The sequence below is a fragment of the Pyrgilauda ruficollis genome, unplaced genomic scaffold (assembly GCF_017590135.1).
Source record: "Pyrgilauda ruficollis isolate IOZ18807 unplaced genomic scaffold, ASM1759013v1 scaffold34, whole genome shotgun sequence".
NCBI classification, from domain to species: domain Eukaryota; kingdom Metazoa; phylum Chordata; class Aves; order Passeriformes; family Passeridae; genus Pyrgilauda; species Pyrgilauda ruficollis.
In genome coordinates this window covers 3,531,135-3,552,742 of record NW_024524822.1, presented here as the reverse complement: position 1 = coordinate 3,552,742, position 21,608 = coordinate 3,531,135, and the positions used below count along the sequence as shown (strand labels likewise).

The 21,608-nt window shown below is 49.5% G+C and overlaps 1 protein-coding gene across 1 annotated transcript in view; it reads left to right on the top strand.

Moving 5' to 3' along the window:
- The window catches only part of ASTN2 (astrotactin 2), a 264,180-nt gene that overhangs the window by 52,375 nt on the left and 190,197 nt on the right, over positions 1-21,608 (top strand). Inside the window, exon 5 of the mRNA XM_041475041.1 lies at positions 11,208-11,354. Within this exon, the coding sequence (XP_041330975.1) occupies positions 11,208-11,354 (147 nt within the window). The remainder of the gene's footprint in view (positions 1-11,207; positions 11,355-21,608) is intronic.

Sequence of the window (21,608 nt, the reverse complement as noted above, 5' to 3'; positions counted from 1 at the left end):
CTTGATGCCATTCCTCTTGAGGTCAGCTGCTCTGTAAGTCTCTTGAAAAAGGCTCATACTGGATGTCGGGTACAAAGATATTTTTATTGACGTCTATGTTGGTTTTTGGTTGTTGGTTTTAGCTTCCTTGTAGGGCAAATATAAAGGAACAGATGAATGGGAAGAATTCCTTTCTTTCCCTGTGAATAAGCTGTTGTTCACCTGGGCAGCTTTGATGGCTGGGTTTGAAGGGAATTCAGGAGGCAGAGCTGCCTCGCGCCGTCGCACAGGGCTGGCTGTTAGATCTGCCTTAGTGTTTGAGCAATGCTGTGAGAACCTGGTTTGTTCATGCTCACTGGGGGCTAACTGAGGGAATTGTCTTGCATAAAGTCCCCATTGTACTTCCCCTCCTGTCTAGATAAATTTGGCCATCGCTGCATCCTTGAAAGGAATTTTCCATTATCTTTTCATTGACTCTCCTCTCCTCATGGAAGCAAAGCAATAGCGTAGTGGGAAGTCGTAGTACCGAACTCATAATTACAAGTTCAGCCAAGATCCATAATTGGACAGGATCGTAACTCTAATAGAGAAGGATGCATCGTCAGATACAGTTAATTCTTACAATGATGTTCCCCTATTGATTTTGCCAGGCTTGCGTGTCGTTGCAGGTGCCTTTGGATAGTTATCAGGTCCAAGGAGAGGGATTCCTTGGGGTTTCTCTCCTTGGATAAGATTTTGGAGGATTGAGCCTAATTACTTGCACTGTCAAGGCATTGATCCCAGATGATGCGATGGGAAGTTTCCACTTAGGAGGTGTGCAGGTTTGCTTTTATTTGAGCTTGGTTAAGTGGCCTCCTGTGTCTCCTGGAGAAGGAGGACAGCAGGTTCTCCAGTGCTTTGGCAAGGCAGATTAGACAGACATTCCCACAGGAAAATATTCAGCAAGGGAGAGTTTGTTCTGGTAGCTCAGGAGCAGCAGACCCACTGGTACCTGGTTTTCAGTGCAGGAATACACACAGAAGTAAGAGGCAGCACCTTCTGTGGGCACAGCATGCTGCACCACTCACCTTCCCAGCCTCTAGGGCTGCGGGATGCTGTTACACTGATGTTACCATGTCTTTGTAAAGTCTCCAGAGAAATTACAGGGCAGAAGAGTGTAAGGAATAAAGCAGAGGAAATCTTCCGCTGGAGTCTTGGCCTTTGCTGTTGGGCTCAGCCCCATCTCTGGGATTTGAGCTGGGAGAGGCACTGCTGGCTTATGCCAAAAAGTGCTCTGTTCACTCCCAAATCTTCAGTGAGACACCCCTTCTCTTCACCACTGTCCCCTGCCTGTGCCCACACCAGCTCCCCACTTTCCACTTCGACGGATCAGGATGAGCTGTGCTCTGTGGCATGCAATCTCAAGGGAGCTGGAATTCGGATTGCTTTTCCAAGTGAAACAAGTCCTGAGAGAGGCTGTCAGGCTGTGCACAGCTCTGTGCTCAGAGGCTGAAGTGACCCTCAGCTGGGGCCAGGAATGGCTGGTTTGCTCCTTCTTGCTGACCCTCAGCACTGATTCCTCAAGGATTTCCAGAAATCAGACTTTCTTGCAACCTATTTGCAACAGGTTTGTGCACTTCAAGGCTCTGCTTGCTGTGGGAGCTGGCTCCCCTTTCCCATTCCCCTGGGAGTACCAGGAACTGTGGGAACTTCTTTGCATTCTGGCTGTGGTGCACAGATGGCTCTTGTCTCCAGGGCTGCCGGTCATCACACCTTCCACCAGCGCCGAAGTCTCTGTGAGAGAGAAGCTGACAGTGTTGTAAGGATGTGAATCCACATCCCCCGCTGGCCAGCAGGGCTATATCAAAGCTTTGATGCTTCAGGGGAGGATGTGTTCAGTCAGGTTCACTCTGAGTTTGAGAGGAAAATATTAGTAGCAAAAATCCCCCTAAAGCAAGAAGGCAGAGCCCTGTGCACAAACTCCACTCCTGCTCCATCCCTCTCATTCTGGGGTGGGGTTTGCCCTGTGCCCAGCAAAATATATTCAGCTCCAGGTCTGACTGTGCAGCCCTGAGTTCCCCTGGTCACAGCCAGCACCTGCCTGATGATGAAATCAAATAGTGAAAGGTGGAGGGGAAGCAGCAGCACTGTAACTCCAAGGCTGTATCAGTTCTCTGCCCATCTAATTGAGGATTCTGTGAGTATAATGAGCCCCTCCTTGCTGGAGGGGAGGCACAGGTAAGGTTCCTGCACCTCCCTCTGCTTTTTCAGGCCACAGAGCAGCTGCTCTGTAACACAGAAATGTGGAACAGATGCTGTTCAGCTTCCTGGGTTGGGGGAAACTGAGGCAGGGAAAGTGATGGTGTCATATGGAGGCCCTGTGAGGGGCTGAGCCATCCCAAGCCCATTTGTCTTGGAGACCCACAGACTGTCTGCTTTCCCTTGCCCTCTAGTCTGAGCCTCTGGGAGCCCCTAGGACCTGCCAGGAGGTTCCCAGAACTGCTGCCAAACCCCTGAGTCTGGGGCTGATGTCACTCTCTATCCAGCAGAGATCAGGTACAGAGTTCCTGGAAACCCAGACACAAAGCATGGGGTGCAAAGGCAAAGGGATGCTTTTGTTCCTGTGATGGTTGAGGGCACCCAGCACAGTGTCCACCCACCTGGGGTGTCTCATGGAGTGTCCTCAGCTGGCTGCTGCTCCTCAAGCTGTCTCTGGTATCTGCTTGAGCTCGAGCTGCACCACCCTGAACCTGCTCCACCATGCTTGGGTCTGGGATTGCTTCACCCCTCCTGGCCTCTCCTGTTAAAAGAGGAAGGGGGAAAACATCCCACTCTGTTTTCCTGCACAGCTCTTGTTCCAGCACCCCAGGGAAGGGAGGGCATGGCTTTGGGATGCTCCTCAGCTGAGGTCTCTGTGAACAAGGCACCTGGCTGTTTCCACAGCACGCGGTGATGGTTTTGACAAATTAGCAGAGTTCAATTATGTACCTTGGATTGGTGTCAGCCCCGTGTGTGCGTGTGCCGGGCTGGCTGGCGGAGCCTTCTGAGGGCTGTTAGAGAAATGAGAAGCTGAGCTTTGATCTGCCTCTGTATTTGGTGTTTAAAACAAGGCCTTTTATAAGGGAATATTAGGTATTCGGAGTCTACTACATATGAGGAAGCTTCGCTTTGATCCTCTCCCATCTCCAGAGGCAGCAGGCAGTTATTATTTCATGGGGAACTAAACGAGGTGCAGAATGAAATTTGGGTACTGCTATCTTTGCTGGTGCCTCTGGCCTCGCTGGGGCTGAGTGAATGCTGCAGGCAGGACATCATTCCACTCTTCGTACTCCTCAGGGAATTGCCTCCCTGCTCTGCCTTAGGCTTGACTCGCCTTCAAATTGGGGGAGATGCTGTTGGCAATCCAGTGGGACACCAAAGGTGATAAAGCAAACATGTCAGTTTGAGCTGCTTCCAGGGGCATGAAGGAAGAATGGGTCTGTCTGTGTCTGCTGCTGTCTGTCTGTCCATGGGGATGCTTCTCCCTTCCTGGCAGCCCTGTGTCCATCCCCTCCTCGTGTGGTCAGCCCACGGCATGGACAGGTCAGGATTCCTCAGGAAGGGACACAGAGCTGTTAGGATCCCTCAGGAAGGGACACACAGCTGCTCCCTGCGGGGACAGATGGACAGGTCAGCCTGGGTGGTGCACACCCAGCTGGTTCATGGCACATGGAGCTGTGCTGCTCTTTGTGAGGCCAGGAAAGAGCAGCCCAGAGGGGACACCGCAGCACCCATGTGACCTGCAGATCCCCACATCTCAGGAATGAGTTGCCTTCATGATACAAATCTTGTCTTTATGCCCCAGAGCACCAGGGTCCCTCCCTCCCTGCAGGCTGCACCCCAGCACCGCAGCCACGCTCACACTGTGATGTCCAGGCAGTGACAGTGGGGGATGCTCCTTATTCCCAGCCATTCTCTGCTCTCCGTCATGGATGCTGCTTTTCCAGCTAGTGAACAAATGTGGTGCTTTTTCATGATGGCTTATTTTGCCTGCAGAGCAATGAGGCACTGCAACAGCCCACAAAACCCATTGTGAGTCCCTCTCCATTCCTGCTGGACTCGGGCTGTGCAGGGAGGCTGGGCTGGGCTTGCTCCAGCCTCCTCTTTGCTCCTTTCATGGCTGGTGGCTGTAGGTGTGGGGGTGTTCTCATGCTCCTGCCCGTGCCAGGGGTACTGAGCTGCTGGGAGGGGGGCTGCTGCTGGGAGCTGGAGCTGGGCAGCACCAGGGGCTGCAGGTAAATGCTGCTGGAGCTGCGGTGGCCGCAGGCACTTTAACTTCCCTGGACTACGCTGGAGATAAAGGCTTTTACATCTGTTCCTGGAGGCAGTGCGGGTCTTCCTATTTATTTATTTATTTTCCGATTGTATCTGATACAGCCTCAGCGAGTAATTGAGTGTTTGAGAGTGAAAAATTATCTCTCCGGCTTGGCCCTTATCTTGACAGCAAAGCAGCACTTTTAATTTAATTTTGTTCAGAGCATGTGGGTAACAAATTTCACTAATCGCTCTGCTGTCGCCCTCCGCATGGTAACGAGCCTCTTGTTTCCCGGGAAGCTGAACATAAACACGGAGCTGGATGCAGGCGGGAGGAGGGCGAGGGCTGGTGCCGCTCGGAAAATGAAGATGCGTTTCCTTGTGGATTCCTGTGGCACGATGGATTTGTTTCCTGGCTGCAGCAGGAAAGGGAGCAGAAGGTGGTGGATGTCACATTTGTTCCTGCGTGGTGTTTGGCTGTGGGGGAAACTGAGGCACGGAGGGATGTGCCCCAACCCTGGGGAGCTGTTGCAGAGCAGTTCTCATCCTGTTCTGTCGGTTTGCATCTATTCCAAAATAATGGATGGAGGCAAAAGATGGTTTTGGGGTTTTTTTTTTTTTTTTTTTTTTTTTTTTTTTTTTTTTTTTTTTTTTGAGGCTGCAGCCCAGTTCCCTGATCCCAGCTCTGCCTGCAGGTTGGCAGTGGGACAGCAGGCAGTGTGGTGTGTGGTGAAGGTCCAGCCAGGATGAACAACTTGAGTCCTTGGGCATCTCTTGCCACCAGCCCCTGGGACATCTCCTGCCAGGTCCCGAGCCCTCCCTGCCCCCCTGGCCTCCATCACTTCTCTCCTCCTGATTTCTAAAATCAATTTATCTGCCTGACCAGCCCTTCACTCGCTGAGCACAATCCTCCCTGGGCTGTGACTGAACACAAACTATTTCATAGATAATGATTACTTTTTTCCCCCCTTTTTCCTGTAGGAATAATGTTTTTGCTACACTGTATTGAAAATTGCTTTCCCTTCTTCTTAAAATGAAACCTTCCACTCAGATTTGCCTTTGTGCTTGTATATTGTAAAATTGGGACTCATTTGGAGTGTAAAACAAAAAAAAAAGATCAGGCCTTAATTCCAGGAGAAGTGCTTTCATTGATTTTCATGAAAGAAAATTCCAGTGCAGGCAATATCTACCTTTAAATATGTAGCTGTTTCTTTAATGTGATTTTATCTCAAGCAATTCAGCACTGAGAACATGAAAGCAAAACTGACTTCATTGATTTTAATTGTCCCTGCCCAGAGAAATGCAAAAAAAATATAACAGTGCCAGGAGAGCAAATTGAGTTTGCACAAATTCTTCCCCCCTTTGCTGTGCCAGAATGTCTAAGATGTGTGGGCAGGAGAATCTGCCTGTGGTGACCCTGGTGCTGATGGGGCTGGTGGATCAGCATCTCAGCCTGTGCCACTCTGGTCATCTGTATTTCCCCCTCTCCTCAGCTGCTCATTCCTTTCCCAGCCTTCAAGGCTTTGCCTTTGCCCCCTTCCTCCTCTTGGCTGGAATTTGCTGGCGAGGTCTCCCTGCCAGCTGCAGCACAGTGCCTTAGAGCAAAGGGGGAGCACCACCAACAGCTGTATAATTAGGAAGCAAATACATTAATTCAGTACATAAGGCTTTATAACTCCAGGAGCACCTGAAGAGCCGAGGCTCAGGCTGCTAGAGGAGCACAAGAGCTCACTGGGATGCCCAGGAGCATGGTCAATGAGCCCTTGACCTTGCTGTGGGGTCCAGCAGCCCAACCCCAGCCTCCCCACAGTGCCCAAGCCACCCCTTGGCATCCCACAGCCCAGGGCTGCCTTTTCTGCTGCTCCCTGTGCTGTGCTGGAGGATGTCTCGGCTAATTGCTAGAGGATAATTCATAAATGTTAATAGTATTAATCTGATTCAGCATGTGCTCAGCAAGATCTAATCCTCTATAAATCCAGAAGCGACTGATCTCACCCTTCTGCTGCACAATGTGGCTGCCTTTCCTCCTCCTTTCCCCCATCCCTTCCTCTGTGCACCCTCTGTGTCCTTGGAGGGTCTTCTCAGCGTTCTCCCCCAACACAGGGGAAGCAAAGCTGCCACTTCAGGGCTGATCCACATCCTGCTGACTCTGGGATGAGGCTGGAGACTGCCCAGTGCCCAAGCTCTGACCCAGATCTGGGCTGGAGCCGTGAGCACTTTCGCTGGGATTTGTCCAGGGTTGCAGTGGAGAAGATGCCTCAAGAAGAGGCGGGGGCCAGGTGTGGTGTAGATGGTGTGTGGTGAAACACCTGCCTGTGCTCTCCCCCCCTGCCTGGGGGGCTCATTGCATCCACATCCTCCCCTTTAGAAGGAGGGGGCTCTGGGGCTGGGAAGTGCATGAAGGCTTGGTGGGGTCATGAGGCAGGAGAGCTGTGCCTGACTGGAAAGAGGATCTGCCATCCTATCTCAGTTTCCCATCCCAATTTCCCATCCCATCCCAATTTGCCATCCCATCCCATCCCCCAGAGGAACCATCCTGCTGAGGAAGAGGAGGCTGCAGGGCAGGAGGGGAGACAGGCAGTGCTGCTTCCTCCCCATGCAGGGCTGCTCCATGTCCAGAGCCTCCTGCCAACAACCACTGCTCATCTTAATTGGCGTTTGACTTGATTGGACACAATCTGCCCCTCGCAGAACACCTCGGGACCTGTCTGTGTGTGAGGCTGTCCTGGAAACGCTGCTCTGTCCTGTTAATGAGCCTCTGCTGGAACAGAAGGGCGGATCATTAGGAGCCCGATTCCTCCGGCACGGCTGCCGGCGTGCTCCAGGAGCATCCCGGGGGTGTCGGCTGGGCTGTCCCCGAGCTGGGCTGGGCTGGCTGTCTCCACAGGTGCTGCTGTCCCCAAGATGGGCTGGGCTGGCTGTCTCCCCCAGGTGTGCTGCTGTCCCCGAGCTGGGCTGGGCTGGCTGTCCTCAGGAATGCTGCTGTCCCTGAGCTGGGTGCTCTGTGTGCAGCACAGCTCAGTAGAGGTTGCTAAGCTCTCCCAGCACTCGCTGTTCTCCCGCTCTCCTTCCCCAGCCCCATCTTCCTCAGGAGCTGGGAATACATTTCCATATCCGAGTGGCCACGGAATGTTCCCTGTGATGCTGTGATGCTATTGTCTCCTGGGGGAGTGGGGAAGATTGCAAAGCACTTGGCGTTTAACACCCACATATGGTTAACACCACAGGCTCTGTGCTGATAAAGAGGGGGTAATTAAAGTTTATTTTTTTTTATAGACTAATCTCCCAAGCATGTATTTATGAGCCTGATTTAGAAACAGCATATTACTGAGAACATGGGATATTTGTGTTGCTCATAAATCCATACGTGTTCTGAACACACCTTGTGGTTTCTTTTTTTCCTTCTCCCTCCTAAATTTAGGCAGTACTGCTAATATTAAGAAGAATTGAGCCCAGAGTTTTGTTGGGTTTTTTCCCCCCTCCTTGTCTTTTGGGCGGGCGAAGGAAAGTGTACAAAGCAGTGAGTAATTAAATGCACGAGGAAATGATATTTCAAAGGAGACACGGTGCGTTTGGAGGGGCTGTTTGCTGAGTGTTTACACCAGTGGCTTTGAATTTATCTTCATCTTGCAGCAGGTGAAAAATCTTCAGGGGAATGTGATGCTTTGCAAGCAGTTTCTGAGCAGGGGCTCACATCCTCACCAGGATAATTTGCACTGGGGTTTGAGGGGAGACAAAAAAAATCCTGGGTGGGGAAGGTGGTGGTGGCCAGAGTCCTTCTGACCACAGTGCTGGACACTCCTCTTGTTTTCCAGTCTAATTAAGCCACCCTTGGACCACCAGCAGGGAGCGTGTCAGGTATGATTCTGCCCTGAAATGGAGCACTTTGCCTTTCCTTTCTGCTTCTCACTCCTTGAATTTTGTGGGCTGTGGGGAGAAGTTACTTCTCTCTGGATAGAAGTATATTTTTCATCCTGATGGTGTGCCCTGCCACTGCTTGGGTGCAGACTCCCTGGGAATCCCCATGGTCCCAGTTTTTCCCTTCAAAACTGCCTGGGTGAGCACTTGGAAATCCATTCACTTTGTTGCAACCTCTCAGAACACGCCAGAAACCTCTTTGGTTAAAGATATAGAGACATGATCTTAACATATGAAGCATTTATTAGGGGACAGAGATCTGGGGACTGAGTTTGGTCTCAGCCATGCCTGGTTACCATCTTCCTCCTGGGATTTTTGAACCCCACAAGACACAAACCAGGACTTCTGTTGGGTGCTGGGGCTCTCAACCATCCATAAAGGTCTTGTATTCCCCACCCAGCTTCCTCCTCTTGGTAAAGGACATTGAAACCAGATTGTTTGGTGCACCTGGAGTTTCAAATCCGCTCTTCAAACACTTCCCTGAAAGCCTGGGGATGACAAGGAGAGGAGGGAAAGCCCAGACTTAGCCAGGCCAACCTCTCATTTGTGGCATTGGGTTTATTTGGGGCTGCCTGAGCTCCTGAGCTGGGTTTGGATCCCCTCCCTGGGCTGAAGAAGGAAGGGATCCATTTCTCTCACCTCTGGACCAGGGTGAAGCCCTGGAAAACCTGCTGAGATGGGTTTGGTTAGCAGGGCCTTGCTGAAAATACATTTGCTTGTGGTTTTGAAGGTTTGGAGTGAAGCTGATTATCTCCAGATAGGTGTTTAAATGCAGCACAGCAGTGGTGGAACATCAGTGGTCTGCAGAGCAGGGAAAGAGATGGAAAACAAAAGCCCAGTCCCTCTCTTTAAATGCTTTTCCAGCAGTCTCCCTTCAAACCTGGCAGCTAACTGGTTGTGAACAATAAAGAGCTGAGCTGGAAACCCAATTTGTGCTCGAGCAGAAGCCCCCTTGTTTTGGTTCAGTTGGTCAAAACCAAACATCAGGCACTTGTAGAGGTCAGTGATTAGCAGTGATGGAAATGAGAGAGTGCAGGAGGGAAGGGAGTTACAGGAGACTTGGAGCAATTGTCCCTTTCCTTGAGCAGCCAAGCTCAAACTCATGGAACTGTAAAAGGATTTTTGCTGTTCCAAGCCCCTGTGCTGCTCTCCTCTGAGTCACAGGGAGAGAAGAAGCCACATGGACCAATGGGGGTGTGAAATCCTAATTCCTCCAGCTCCACTCTGGCTGCAGTTTGGTGAAAGCTGCCATCATACCTGGGATTTGGGCTCTTTGTGAAAAGGGGATAATACTTGTCTCACTCATAAGGGATTTATGATTTAATGTTTGCAAAGCACTTTAAGACCCTGGATTGAAAGGTGATTTATAAGGGTGAAATCCAGCGTTGTCTGGTCCATTGTATATTTGATTTTGTCCACTTATCCTCAGGGGGGCTTTTTTCCTTACCTTTTTTTTTTTTTTCTTTCCCCCCGCCTTTTTTCTTTTTTGCATTCGTGTCATAACTTCAAGCCAAGCAGGGGCTGTGGCAGGCACAGTATGCCCAGCAAGTGAAGGATTTTGCCTCCCATGGAAGTGCTAACTTATGCTGATGATATGAATAAAGATTGGAAAAGAAAAAAAGAGGATTGCAAGGTGAGGGGCACAGGGGATTGGCAGTAAAGCTGTGAAATAGGAGTGGGATGGCTGTTCAGATGATCCATGCATAAGGAAAGATGCTTCATAAATAATCAATTTACTTGCTCCTGTTGGTCTCAGTGATGGGGGTATTTTCCAGCAGATCAGCCACTTCTCCTGTCCTACAAATCCTGGTTGGAGCATCCCCTGTGCAGGCTCCAACCTGGGGATGCTGTGGTGGGGCTTGGTGCCCTGCCTGGGATGCAGAGGTTGTGCTGGGCATGAGGGTCCTGCCCTGGCCCCAGCACCTCCAGCAGCAGCTTTAGGCAAATCACAGAGTGTGCAAGGGGTGACTTGGATCCATTTCCAATTCAGTTTTCAAACTGATGCTTTTTAAATCTCACTTTGCACAAGGGCTGGGGCGCAAGTGGGGAGAGGCTGCTTCCAAAAATCAAGAGGTGTCCTCATGTGAATCCTGAGCAGGGCTGTGGTCACCTCTGCCAGCAGCTGGATCATCTCAGCTTGCACCAGAATGGGCTGTGCAGCCTCTGGGTTCATTGCTGGGCTGTGCCCCTGGATCATCTCAGCTTGCACCAGAATGGGCTGTGCCTTCTCATTGCCATGGACACACTCTCCAAGTGGTGCATCTCAAGCCCTGGAGAAGGAACCTTGTGAGCTGTTTGTTATCTTGGAGCGGAGCGGGGTGCTGGCACAAGGTGTTGGATGAGGAGGCTGTGGAGGATGCAGTGCAGTCAGAGCAGCAGCAAGGGCCAGGGGTGCCTCCAGGATGCAGGCTCCAAACACTCCTTTGTTGGGCAGTGGAGACCTCTTGGTGGTCTGGGACAGTTCTTGGTCATCTCCATCAGTAGAAAGGGTCTCATTTGGACACTTGACATTCCCAGTCTGCATCCAATAAGAGCAGCTGAATCTTCTGGAGCAGCCAGGTCTCTCTGGATGACTCTGTGTGGCACAGCTTCCCCACATTCCCTATGAATCTTGGGGATTCTGTCCCACCCAGATGCTGTTGATGGTGATTCAGCCATCCTAACCCTGTCCTGCCCCACGAGGGTTTCACAGTGGGTTGCCAAGCCAGCCAATGTTGACAAGAAGTGATGGTGGTTTCAGCAGGAGGGCACAGCAGGTGTGAGAGTGATTCCAGGGAGAAGTTCTCAGGGAGAGGGTCTATACAGGGTTTTGAGCAGGTTTTTTTGAGAGGCTCCCTCCTCTAGCCAAATGAAGCCCTGTGCCATACAAGGTGTGATGGGAACCCTGGGGTGTGCAGACTCCTGCTGAGCTCCCATCCTTGTTTTCCATGCCTGCCTTTCCCATGCTGGTGCTCCCCTGCCTCTGCTGACAAAGCCCTGGGTACAGCTTTCCCTTTTGGCCCCCCACCCACCCACCCACCCCTGTGTGTGCCTTGCAGGTTCCATGAAGAGCCCTGTGAACAAGACGGCGCTGACGCTGATCGCGGTCAGCTCCTGCGTCCTGGCCGTGGTCTGCGGCTCGCAGCTCTCCTGCCCGCTGACCGTCAAGGTGACGCTCCACGTCCCCGAGCACTTCATTGCTGATGGTAAGACCCTCCTATCGTGGCATGGCATCCCTGTTGTGGTAATAATTAGCATTGGCTCCATGATTCCAGAAGGCTGATCAATCACTTTGTTATACTATACTTACTAAGAAACCCATCGCTGTGGCATTCACATCCTCTGAAAAATCGCTTTTCCCAGGATTTTTCTCCTGGGAAGCCAACAAGGCTCCGAGAAAAAGGAAAACAATTCTTGTCTCATTGGTTTCTCCTCTGTTTTGTTCATGTGGAATGTGTTTGGAGATTGTTTACCCACAGGTGATTGTTTCACTGGGTTCTGCTGTGAGTTGTTTTCACTCTTTGGCCAATCAGGGCCAAGCTGTGTCACGACTCTGGAGAGAGTCACCAGTTTTCATTATTATCTTTTTAGCCTTCTGTAAGTATTCTTTCTGTATTCTTTGGTATAGTTAGTATAGTATTCTTTAATATAATATAGTATAATAAAATAATAAATTAGCCTTCTGAGAACATGGAGTCAGATTCATCATTCCTGCCTTCATCAGGGCACCCCGCAAATACAATACATCCCCCTTACAGACAGTCTGATACAGTCAGACCAGATTGGTCAATTCATCCAAGCACCATCACCATTGGCCAATTAAGAAATCACCCTTTGGCAAACAAATCTCCATAACACATTCCACATGTGCACAACAACAGGTGAAGCAAGTGAAGAGAAGAATTGTTTCTAATTCTTTTCTCTGATCTTCTCACAGCCTTTCCTGCACAATGCCTGGGAAAGTTGTGCCTGCTTTCTGTGGTCAGAGAGCTGTGGCCACACCCTCCTGCTGCCCCTCTGGGTGTGTTTGGGACATGGAGATCCCTATCTTTGGGAGTGCCCCAGCTGTGTTTGACTGCAGGGATCTCCCTTTCCACAAGCACATCTGCGACACTGAGGCCAAAATCTCAGTTGTGTCAATTAATATTATCGTTGTTATCATTGGTGCTAATTGTGTCTGATGGATAATGCTGTTCTCTTCCAAACTCGTTGAGGAGCCCTGGGAGCTGCACAGACAGGCAGCAGCAGAGCTGCTCATCCCAGCCCTTGCAGCAGCATGGGGGGAAGTTACTGGGGTTTGAGCAAAGGCAGAGATGCTTTGATAAATTAGACGAGTGCTGCTGTCACTATTTATTGCTTTCTCCAACTGGGCTCCTTGCATTTGTTGTGTTTCACTGACCTTTTCCTTATAATGTGCGGTGAGCATCGAGTGCAAGTTTTCAGTAACACAAGGGCAAATTTCATTTTCTTCCAGCAGACAGGACCCATTATTCAGTCGGTTCCAATTCCTCAGCTCCTGCACTTGTCTCACTGCTTGGGGCATGCAGAGGGGGCACTTTCTCTCTGCCAGAAACGTGCTGCATGCAGCCAGTGCATCACCAGCTGCTGGGGTGTCCTGGTGCAGCCAGCTCTGGGACAGGCCCCTGCTTTGGGTGCTTTGGAGTGGAGGGCAGCTCTTGAGGGATTATTATTTTGAAGGAGGGGGGGGATGGTTAAAGAGACACAATGGCATGAGAGCTGCAGGGGCCAGTGAAGAGGGGTTGAAATCATTACCCCATGGCAGAATGGGAGTCACCAGTGTGTTTGAAGTGGGGTTAGCCCTGATAAGAGTGGTCTCTGGGTAGCTGGGATCACCCAGTGGTCACAGCTTGGCCCTTGTAGGAAAGAGGGGGAGAGCATCTACTTTGTGTTCTCACACTGGAGGAACTGAACACGTGTTCAGTGGAGTTCTTGAAGGTAACATCAAGGTGCGGACACCACATCCCTTGAAGTGTTCAAGGCTAGTTTGGATGGAGCTCTGAGCAACCTGGTCTGGTGGCATGTGTTCCTGCCCATAATAGGGGGTTGGAACAAGAGGATGTTTAAGGTCCCTTCCAAGCCAAACCATTCTGTGGTTTAAGGATTTGAAACAAGGGATTTGTCTACACCTTGGTTTTAATAATTGTCCTAGCCACACATGAGTGTTTGAAATCTTCACAGATGGTTCCAAGTAGCTGGAGAATAGAAACTCCTGCATTTGGGGCATGAGGTTGCTCCAGTGCTAATTTGTGTCCCCTTGGGATGGGTACTGGCCAGTTCAGCACTGGGACTGGGAGCTCACACTGGTTCTGGTACTTGCTGAAGGTCAGCCAGGAAGGCAGGGATGGAGACAGGACCTCAGCATCCTGCTCCCAGCTCATGGTTCTGGCCCAGGAAAGACAGTGTGTCCTGAAAAAGAAAATAAACAAAATGCAGTGAGACTCCACAGAATGAAAGTGGAAAGCCGAACCTGTACTTGTCACCAGGAAAGGGGTGGCAATGCAAATTATGCAAATGCAGGGAACACTCGAATGAAAATGACAATGAAATACCAATAAAGCAGATTAATATCCTTGAAACTGGGGGAAATGGGATGATCTCCAGTCCCGACTTAATGACTTTTCTGAAGAGAAAGTGGCAAGAGGACTGGTAACAACGGTTTGGAGAAGAATTAAAATGAGCTTTGTAATGAAACTGTAAAATATAATTACAAACTGTGAAAACTTTTAAAATATTTTTTATGAGAAACAGTCAAATTCTTCACATAGAAGCAGCCAAGACATTTTGCAGTGGCTATCACTTTCCCTGAAATCTCAGCATTTTATGTGATGACAGTCTCTTGCTTGGGAAGAGAAAAAGCTCTTAAAGTTGTCCCTTCTTTTTGAATAACAACAAATCCCAAGGCACCACCCAACTGGCAGCAAAATATTACAAAGCATTTAAAGACATCACAGAACTGAGCTGGGTTGGGAAATTTCAATGATACCCAGGAAAATGTGGCTGGATTTGTTTGCCAAGGCTCAGCACCTGCAGTTTGATGCTGACGGAGAAGAGGGGACCTGCTCCTCCCTGGAGATCTCCCGTGGGGGATTAAATCTGATTTTTACAGAGTGCTAAAGGGGGTTGGCATCAGCATCCCTGTGGCATCGAGGTGACAACAGAGCTGAAGTGTTTGGCCTGGCAGAGTCTGGGAGCTTTGATCAATCTTGAAGCAGCTTCTGGTGCGGCACCCGACAGTGGCACCGTGTCTCGCGGGTGTCGCCGTGCGCTGAAATCGTCTGGGTCCCGAAGCTGCTCCCTTTGGTGCTGCACAGGATGACAAGGCACTCTCTGTGAGAAGGCAGCCATGGTGCATTCACAGGAGATGTTCCCATTTGAGGGAGTGGTGCCCTCTCATTCCCTTTTGAAATGTGGAATTTCAGTAGGGACCAGGAGCCAAGGAAAATCTGAAAGCGGAGCTGCTACCGGCACCTCTGCAGGAGAAGCCAAACAAAGGCAGAGGCTGAAAGAAATCGCTCTCCTAGACGATGAGAACTCGGCTTTGAAGGAAACTTTAAATAGATGCCAGCCAGTTCTGGCGTGCCAGCAGCCAGAGCCAAGAAAAGAAAGAGGGGGGAAGCCTCCCCAAATGTCTCCAGCTTTGGAGAAGAGCAGCTTTTCCTGCTGCAGCAAGAATGGCGTTAGAAAAAGCAGCTCCAGAGCCTGCTGGAGTGGCAGGGTGGGAAAGGGGAGGGGAAGGACTGGGACCAGAAGCCAACTGGCAGCCAAGCTGGGAGGATATATTCCAAGCAGCAGTTCTATAATAACCAGCCTGTCTCTATTGCCCTTATTTCTCCCTCGGTTTGTTTTCTTCCTTTTGTTCATTTGATGGGGCGCCCCTGCCTCGCTCCCCGCTGAGCAGTTATTGCCTGCTTTGCACAGCTGCTGTGCCTTCACTTCATGGAGCAGCTGGATCAAGGAGAGCCTGGCAGGAGCTGGCGTGGTTGGTAGGGAGGGCTGGCACCTCCTGCTTCCCAGAAACGAGTTGGTGCCTCTAAATCCTCTCTATTCGAACACAGTGCTTGGAGTATCCTCTCCTTCCTTCTGCTGCTCCAGGGTTTGTGTTTTGAGACAGTCCTTGCAGGAGGAATTGTTCTGATTTCAGAGGTGGCTCAGATTTATGGAAAGAACCGTAGTGGCTTTTATGAGGATATGGAAATGCAAGGCATTATTTAGAGGACCCTTTAGCTGTGTCAAAGGGGGGAAGAAAGGAAAGAGAGTCCTTCCATCTGAGTAATAAAACCTCTTATGAATATGGGGGCCACTCAGCTCTACATTCAATAGTTGTTTTTTTCGTTTTGTTTTTTACTTGTAAGCAGTAATTCAAAAAAGTAGAGCTGGAGCAATGGGAATGGCTTGCAGGGAAGGCAGGGTGGAGAAAGATACTCTGGAGGACTCAGCCTGGAGTATGTCCTTGCTGCACAACAGTATGAAATATAGTATCAATTAAAGCTTCCCATTTTTACAGCCTGTGAGAGGTTATATATGGTGTGGGTGGATGTTTGTACTTTAGTGGGAGAGGTGGGTGAGATCCTCCAGTGGTGCAGAGGGAACCAAGGGCTGCGTTTAGCAAGGGGCTTCTAGACCTTTCTTTTATAAGTGGAAATAAAGCAAAGGGCACAAAGCAGGTTTTTGTCAAAGACATCTTGGGCATTTACAGCCTTCTTCCCTCCTCTTCTGAGATGTGTGCCAGGGAAGTTGTGGTGATCCCACTGCACCTCGCTGGGCTGTGGGATGGATCCTGCTGTGGGATCAGAGCTCATTGTGGGCAGGCAGGGATCCTGCTGTGGGATCAGAGCTCAGTGTGGGCAGGCAGGGATCCTGCTGTGGGATCAGAGCTCAGTGTGGGCAGGCAGGGATCCTGCTGTGGGATCAGAGCTCGGTGGGGGCAGTGTCCCCACCCTGATGAGCTGCCTGTGTGTTGGCTCTGTCCCTCCTGCAAGTGTGGATTTCCCAGGATGAATGCTGCCCTGAGAGCAAACCCAGGTCTCCCCTTGCAAAGCCAAGAGCCCGGCTGAAGTGGAATTTCTAGTTGAGACCATGTTTTGGGTTGGAGCATCTGACAAGATGGCAGAGGTGGAGGGAGCTTCTTTTTGTTTATTGTTTAAATCTCTGTGCATCCGCGTCTGCCTGCCTGAACGATGCCGTGCTGTCCTTGCCACGCAGCTGATCAGTAATTGTTTCTTCTGCAGATTATTTTCTACCTTCCCCCACCACTGTCTCCTCCAAGATGCTGGTGAATTGGATGCTGCTATTAGCAGCCTGTGTTAATTTTCCCTGAAGACTGCTCTGCAGACTGCAATTGTTGGGACTCACAACAACTTCTCATTTTGGTGTTAATTAAATGTGTTGGTTTAAACTGTTTGTTTTTGACATTTCCTGCTCAGTCTTCTGCAGCTCTTGGAGGTGACCAAGGATTACCTCGTGCCCTCAGGGCACTCAGGGTGTGCTGCACATGAGGCCATACAGAGATGAGCCACGGGAGGTGGGGAACTGGCTGTGTCCCCATCCCCTTTGGCAGCAAGGAGAAGCTGGACACACTCTCTGATTTACAGGTGAAGCTCCCCAGGTTTGTACCAGGATGGAGAAAGAGATCTGGTCTCAAAGCTATCTCAGGTCAGACTGGGTGGAGCTCTGAGCAATCTGGTCCAGTGGAGGGTGTTCCTGCCAGTGGGAGAGGGGTGGAACACGATGATCTTTAAGGTCCCTTCCAACCCAAAGCATTTTGTGATGCTGTGATCTTTTCAGGCTTTCAGAAAGATTCTGAAATTGGGGTCTCCCATGTTCACCAGCTGTTCCCAGATCCATAAGTCCCCTCTGAAACCAGCAGAAGGAATTGGTTTGAAATACTTTTTTTCTTTTGCTGTTTTCTCCTCCCAGGGTTTTTGCTCTGTGGAGACCTGGGTCAGGGCTCTGACAGAAGCAACACTTTCTTGCAGACTCAGTGTCACATCTGGCTGCTCCAGGCCCTGTGTGTTTCCTGTAAGGTGGCCGTGGTTGGGGGCAGCTTTACAAATTGCATTTTATTTCAGGAGCTCGTAATCAGCAGGGTCACCTCCGTGCCTGTGTTACAGCTCACTCCCGCTCCCGTGTCTGCTTGCCTGGCAAGAAAATGTGAGCAAATGGCTGCAGTGTTACCAGACATGAACTCTAAATATTAACATCAATTTATGAACTGTATCAGCGTGGATCAAAGGGATTCCAAGACGGTTTTACAGCACGAACGCTCTTTGCATGAAGAACTAATAAGGTTCTGGAGGCTGAAGTACATCATGTTTTTATCGTGGCTTTGACAGGCTTGTGAACCTGCTCGGCTGCTGCCCAGCTCCCCAGCCCTGTGCCTGCCAGAGGCATTCCCAGCTCCTGGGGCAGCTCCATTTGCAAGGGAAGCCAAATGCTTCTTCCTTCTCCTCTGCAGGATTCATTGGAGCAAAGCCAGCGGGATTGGCATTGGATTGGCATGAGATTGGCATTGGATTGGCTTTGGATTGGCATTGGATTGGCATTGGATTGGCTTTGGCATTTAGCTGGTGTCAGCAGGAGCTGCTCCAGAGCTGGGATGTGTTGCATCCTGAGAGAGGCAGCGGGTGCCCACCCCTGTGGGGAGGGGGCATCTCCTGGCACCTGCTGAGCTTTACCAACACCATTTACCCTCTGATTTGGGAGGGACGGCACGTCTTTGACCAGCTAACCTGCTCTCCCTCCCGTGGATGGAGAGATGCAAACATTGACTTCTCCATTCATACAACAAGCTTATCACAGCTCCTCTTGCTTTGTGATGTGATTAGATTTAGGCTGGATTTCCCTGAACCCTTTTCTGATATCTGGAGAGCGTCACTGTTAGAGAGCCCTGGGCTGCAGCGTGGGAGTTGGGAGATGCAGAGCATAAAGGAGAAGGGTTTTTTTTTTGTATTTTCTCAGAAGTCTCATTTCTGTCTCAGCCACTGCTGGCCCAGATGACTTCTGAGGACAGAGATGTGCTCTTACCAACACCTCCACAATTGCTTTGTCTAAAGCTGCCATGGGAGATCTCTTGGCAGCCTGAGCTTGACCACAAGGCAGGGTGGGCAGATTCCTTCTTGCTTAAGTTTAGGAGAAGTTGGCTGAGCCATCACCTGCCTTGTTAATACATTTGTTGTTTGTCAGGAGCTCAGCCGTGGAGAAATCAAGACTGACTGACAAGAAAACCCAAAGAAAGAGTCTGTCAGAATGATCAAGGAAGTGCAATTTAACACTTAAATTGTAACCCTGCTCCTCCCACAGGAAAGGTGGTGCCACTTTGAGCTGTAATTGCACACAGACATGTACTGCTAATTGGCTTCAGCTTTGCCAGGGTGGAAAGCTCTGGCAGGATTAATGGTGTTTCAAGGGGATGGGGGTCTCCAGGTTTGATCAACATTGGGTTGGGCAGGTGAGAGCCCTTGGGTGCAGTTCATGTGCTGAAAATACACCCTGGAGTCAAGCACCGTGAGAGATAAACTCTGAGTGATTCAGCTGAGGGAGGACTGAATGAAAGATGTGTCTATAGGCTTGTGCTGTTTTCTAATCTTTGTATCATAACTTTCTGTTTAAGAATTTCATCTTTTTCGAAGAGAAAAATAATAAAAAAAAATAGTAAAGTGGGTTGTCTTGGATTTTAACCTGGTGTGATGCTGTCCCTGGATTCAAAATAGACTATAGAACTTAGAGTTTGACTTAAAACTATTTAAATTATCCCCAAATCGCCTGGTTTTGCACTGGGTAGGAGAGGGATGGTGAAACTGAGCACTGTATTAGTCTGTGGGTGCAGTCCTGCCCCAAGACACATTTCCTTGCTTAAGTCAGCACATGTGTGTCCTGGGCACCCAGTCTGTCCAGCTCTTTGGTATTTTCTGGGAGAAATTTTAGAAGCAGAAGTTTTCATGCCCTGGGCCCAGGACAGGAGAGGGAGAGCTGATCAAGGGAGAGCTGATAGGGGAGGAGTTGTCTCTTTGGGCAATGTTCTTTCAAGTTTAACAAGGGAAAGAAAAAGGTCTCTAAAGAAATCAAATAGGGTTATTCTTTGTACCTATAGAATGAAGCCAGAGGGATCATCTTTCCTCTAGTGTTTATAAAAACTATCTGTAACAGAATTAGAACTGTATGGTAGCATTGGGCTGGATACATTAATAGCAACCCTATAGTATGACCTCCCACAGCTTCCCAACACAAAATATTAATTTTAGATGAAAAGGAGTTTTGTTGGCCAAAAAACAGTGAATGGACCAAAGATGACAAAAAAGAGCAGAGAGAGGAATAAATAGATGTTCTTCAAAAAAAAAAAATAAAAATTACATTTTGATCTTTTGCCTTGAAAAGAAAGAGAAAGGAAAAGCCAAACCCTTTTGGCTGCCTTTTGGGTGCTTTGTTCTTTTCCCTTGTTAGATATCTCTTCTGAGCTGTTTTATCCTGTTGTGTTCTTGAAAATGATTTTTGAAATGTCAAAACTTCAAGCCTCTTTTGTCAGGGCTTAAGCAATTCCACTGAACTTTGAAGGAGACCCCAGCATGAGAGACATGAACTTCTGATGCTGCCTTAACTCATCCAGCTTTGATCAGTGTTTGGAAAGGAACGGGGGAGTGGAAAACACACACAGAGAAACCCAAACAAATCAATCCCCTGAGGGGCTGCTGGACCTTGTGGAGCTAGGAGGGGGTTGTAGCTGTGTCCTGGTGTTCTCCACGCTGCTCCATGGCATTGGCTGGCTCGTAATTCCAACAGCATTTGAGGGACGTGTCCTGGTAAAGGGTTCCTGGGAGGTGGTGCTGCGTGCTGAGTTGTCGTTTTGTTTCTGTATTCACTTGGTTGGTTGATGGTTGCTTTACCCTGAGACCTGAACATATCCATTCAAGGGAGATTTCAGCAAGCCTTTGAGTGGGAAGCTTGAAATTTGTGTCTAGGAGGACACCTGGGAGGTTGGCAGTGGGGACAGCAGGGTGGACAGTCCCTCCAGGCGTCTTCAGAGTGTCTGTGCTGGGACCTGCTCTGGGGATTTGCAGCTGAAGGGGTGCTTCAGACCGGGTCTGGGGGTGATTTAGCAGGGTCTGAGGTCCTCAAGGAAGGTTTTAGGAGGCTGGTTTGTAGTGGGTTCTACCCCCCTCAAGTTCCCCATCACTCCCCTTCCCTCCATCCAGAGACAGCAGTTGTGGAAAACAAATCCAGCTGATGTTCCCAGCAAGCTGACGGTGTTTGAAACAGCTCTTGCTTGGAAAATGTTTGTTCTTGGTAGTTTCTAAAAGGATTTGTTCCTCAACCTACCCTTTCTGAGCTTTTCAAGGTGGTTTTGATATGTACACGATGGTGACTTTTGAAAAACTCTTTTCTGTGTGTGGATTCTTTGAAAGTGAAGAGAAAAAATTTGTGAAAAGGCTTTGAAATCATCAGAATTTTAGCTTTCAAAATATTTGTAGAATGTGTTTTCCTGTTATTTATTTCACAGGCAAGCTATAAAGGGATCGAGGTTGGGGTGTTTGTTTGTTTGTGTTTTCAGTGGGAGCGAAGGTGATGAGGGTGTCTGTGAATGTCTCTCAAAATCTTGCCACACACTCAGCTTCAGAGATGTGAGAAGTTTCCTTGCTGGAAGTTGTCCCTTCCCTCCTCTAAGGAAGGAAAGGGAGGAAAAGAAAAGGAAGGAAGAAAGGAGGGAAAGAAGAGGAAGGAAACTATAACCTTTAATTTCCCTGGGTTTGACTTTTTTTCAGGCTGAGGTAGAAAAATCTCCATTTTACACTGAGCGTGAATTCAGGAATTTTGGATTGAAATATTTTCACTGTTGCTTTTCAAAGAAACAAACAAACAAACCCCCATAAAAACCTGATAATGATGATGATTTCTCAATCAGGCTTACTAAAATCAAAATAAGTAATTAATCTTCAAAGTAACTGGAGTCGGGGAAGGGACTGGAGCACAAGTCTGAGGAGGAGCAGCTGAGGGAGGTGGAGAAAAGGGGGCTTGGGGGAAATCTTCTCACTCTCTACAGCTCCCTGACAGGAGGGTGCAACCAGGTGGGGTCTGGCCTCTTCTCCCAGGGGATGTTTAGGTTGGATATAAAGAAAAATTTCTTCAGAGAATGGGTTGTCCAGCCCTGGCACAGCTGCCCAGGGCAGTGATGGAGTCCCCGTTCCTGGAGGGATTTAAAAGGTTTGTGGATGTGGCACTTAGGGACATGATTTGGTTGCCCTGGCAGTGCTGGGGGAAGAGTGGGGTTTGATGATCTGAGAGATCTTTTCCACCTGAATGATTGCATGTTGGGGAGCTCCAGAGGTCACCCCTCCATCACCCACCTGCCCATGGAGCAGGTGCAGCAGGTCCTGGGCCAAGATCCTCTGCCAGCTCCAGCCACCTTCATCCCTCAGTACAAATGATGTGTCTGGTTTGTGCTGGGT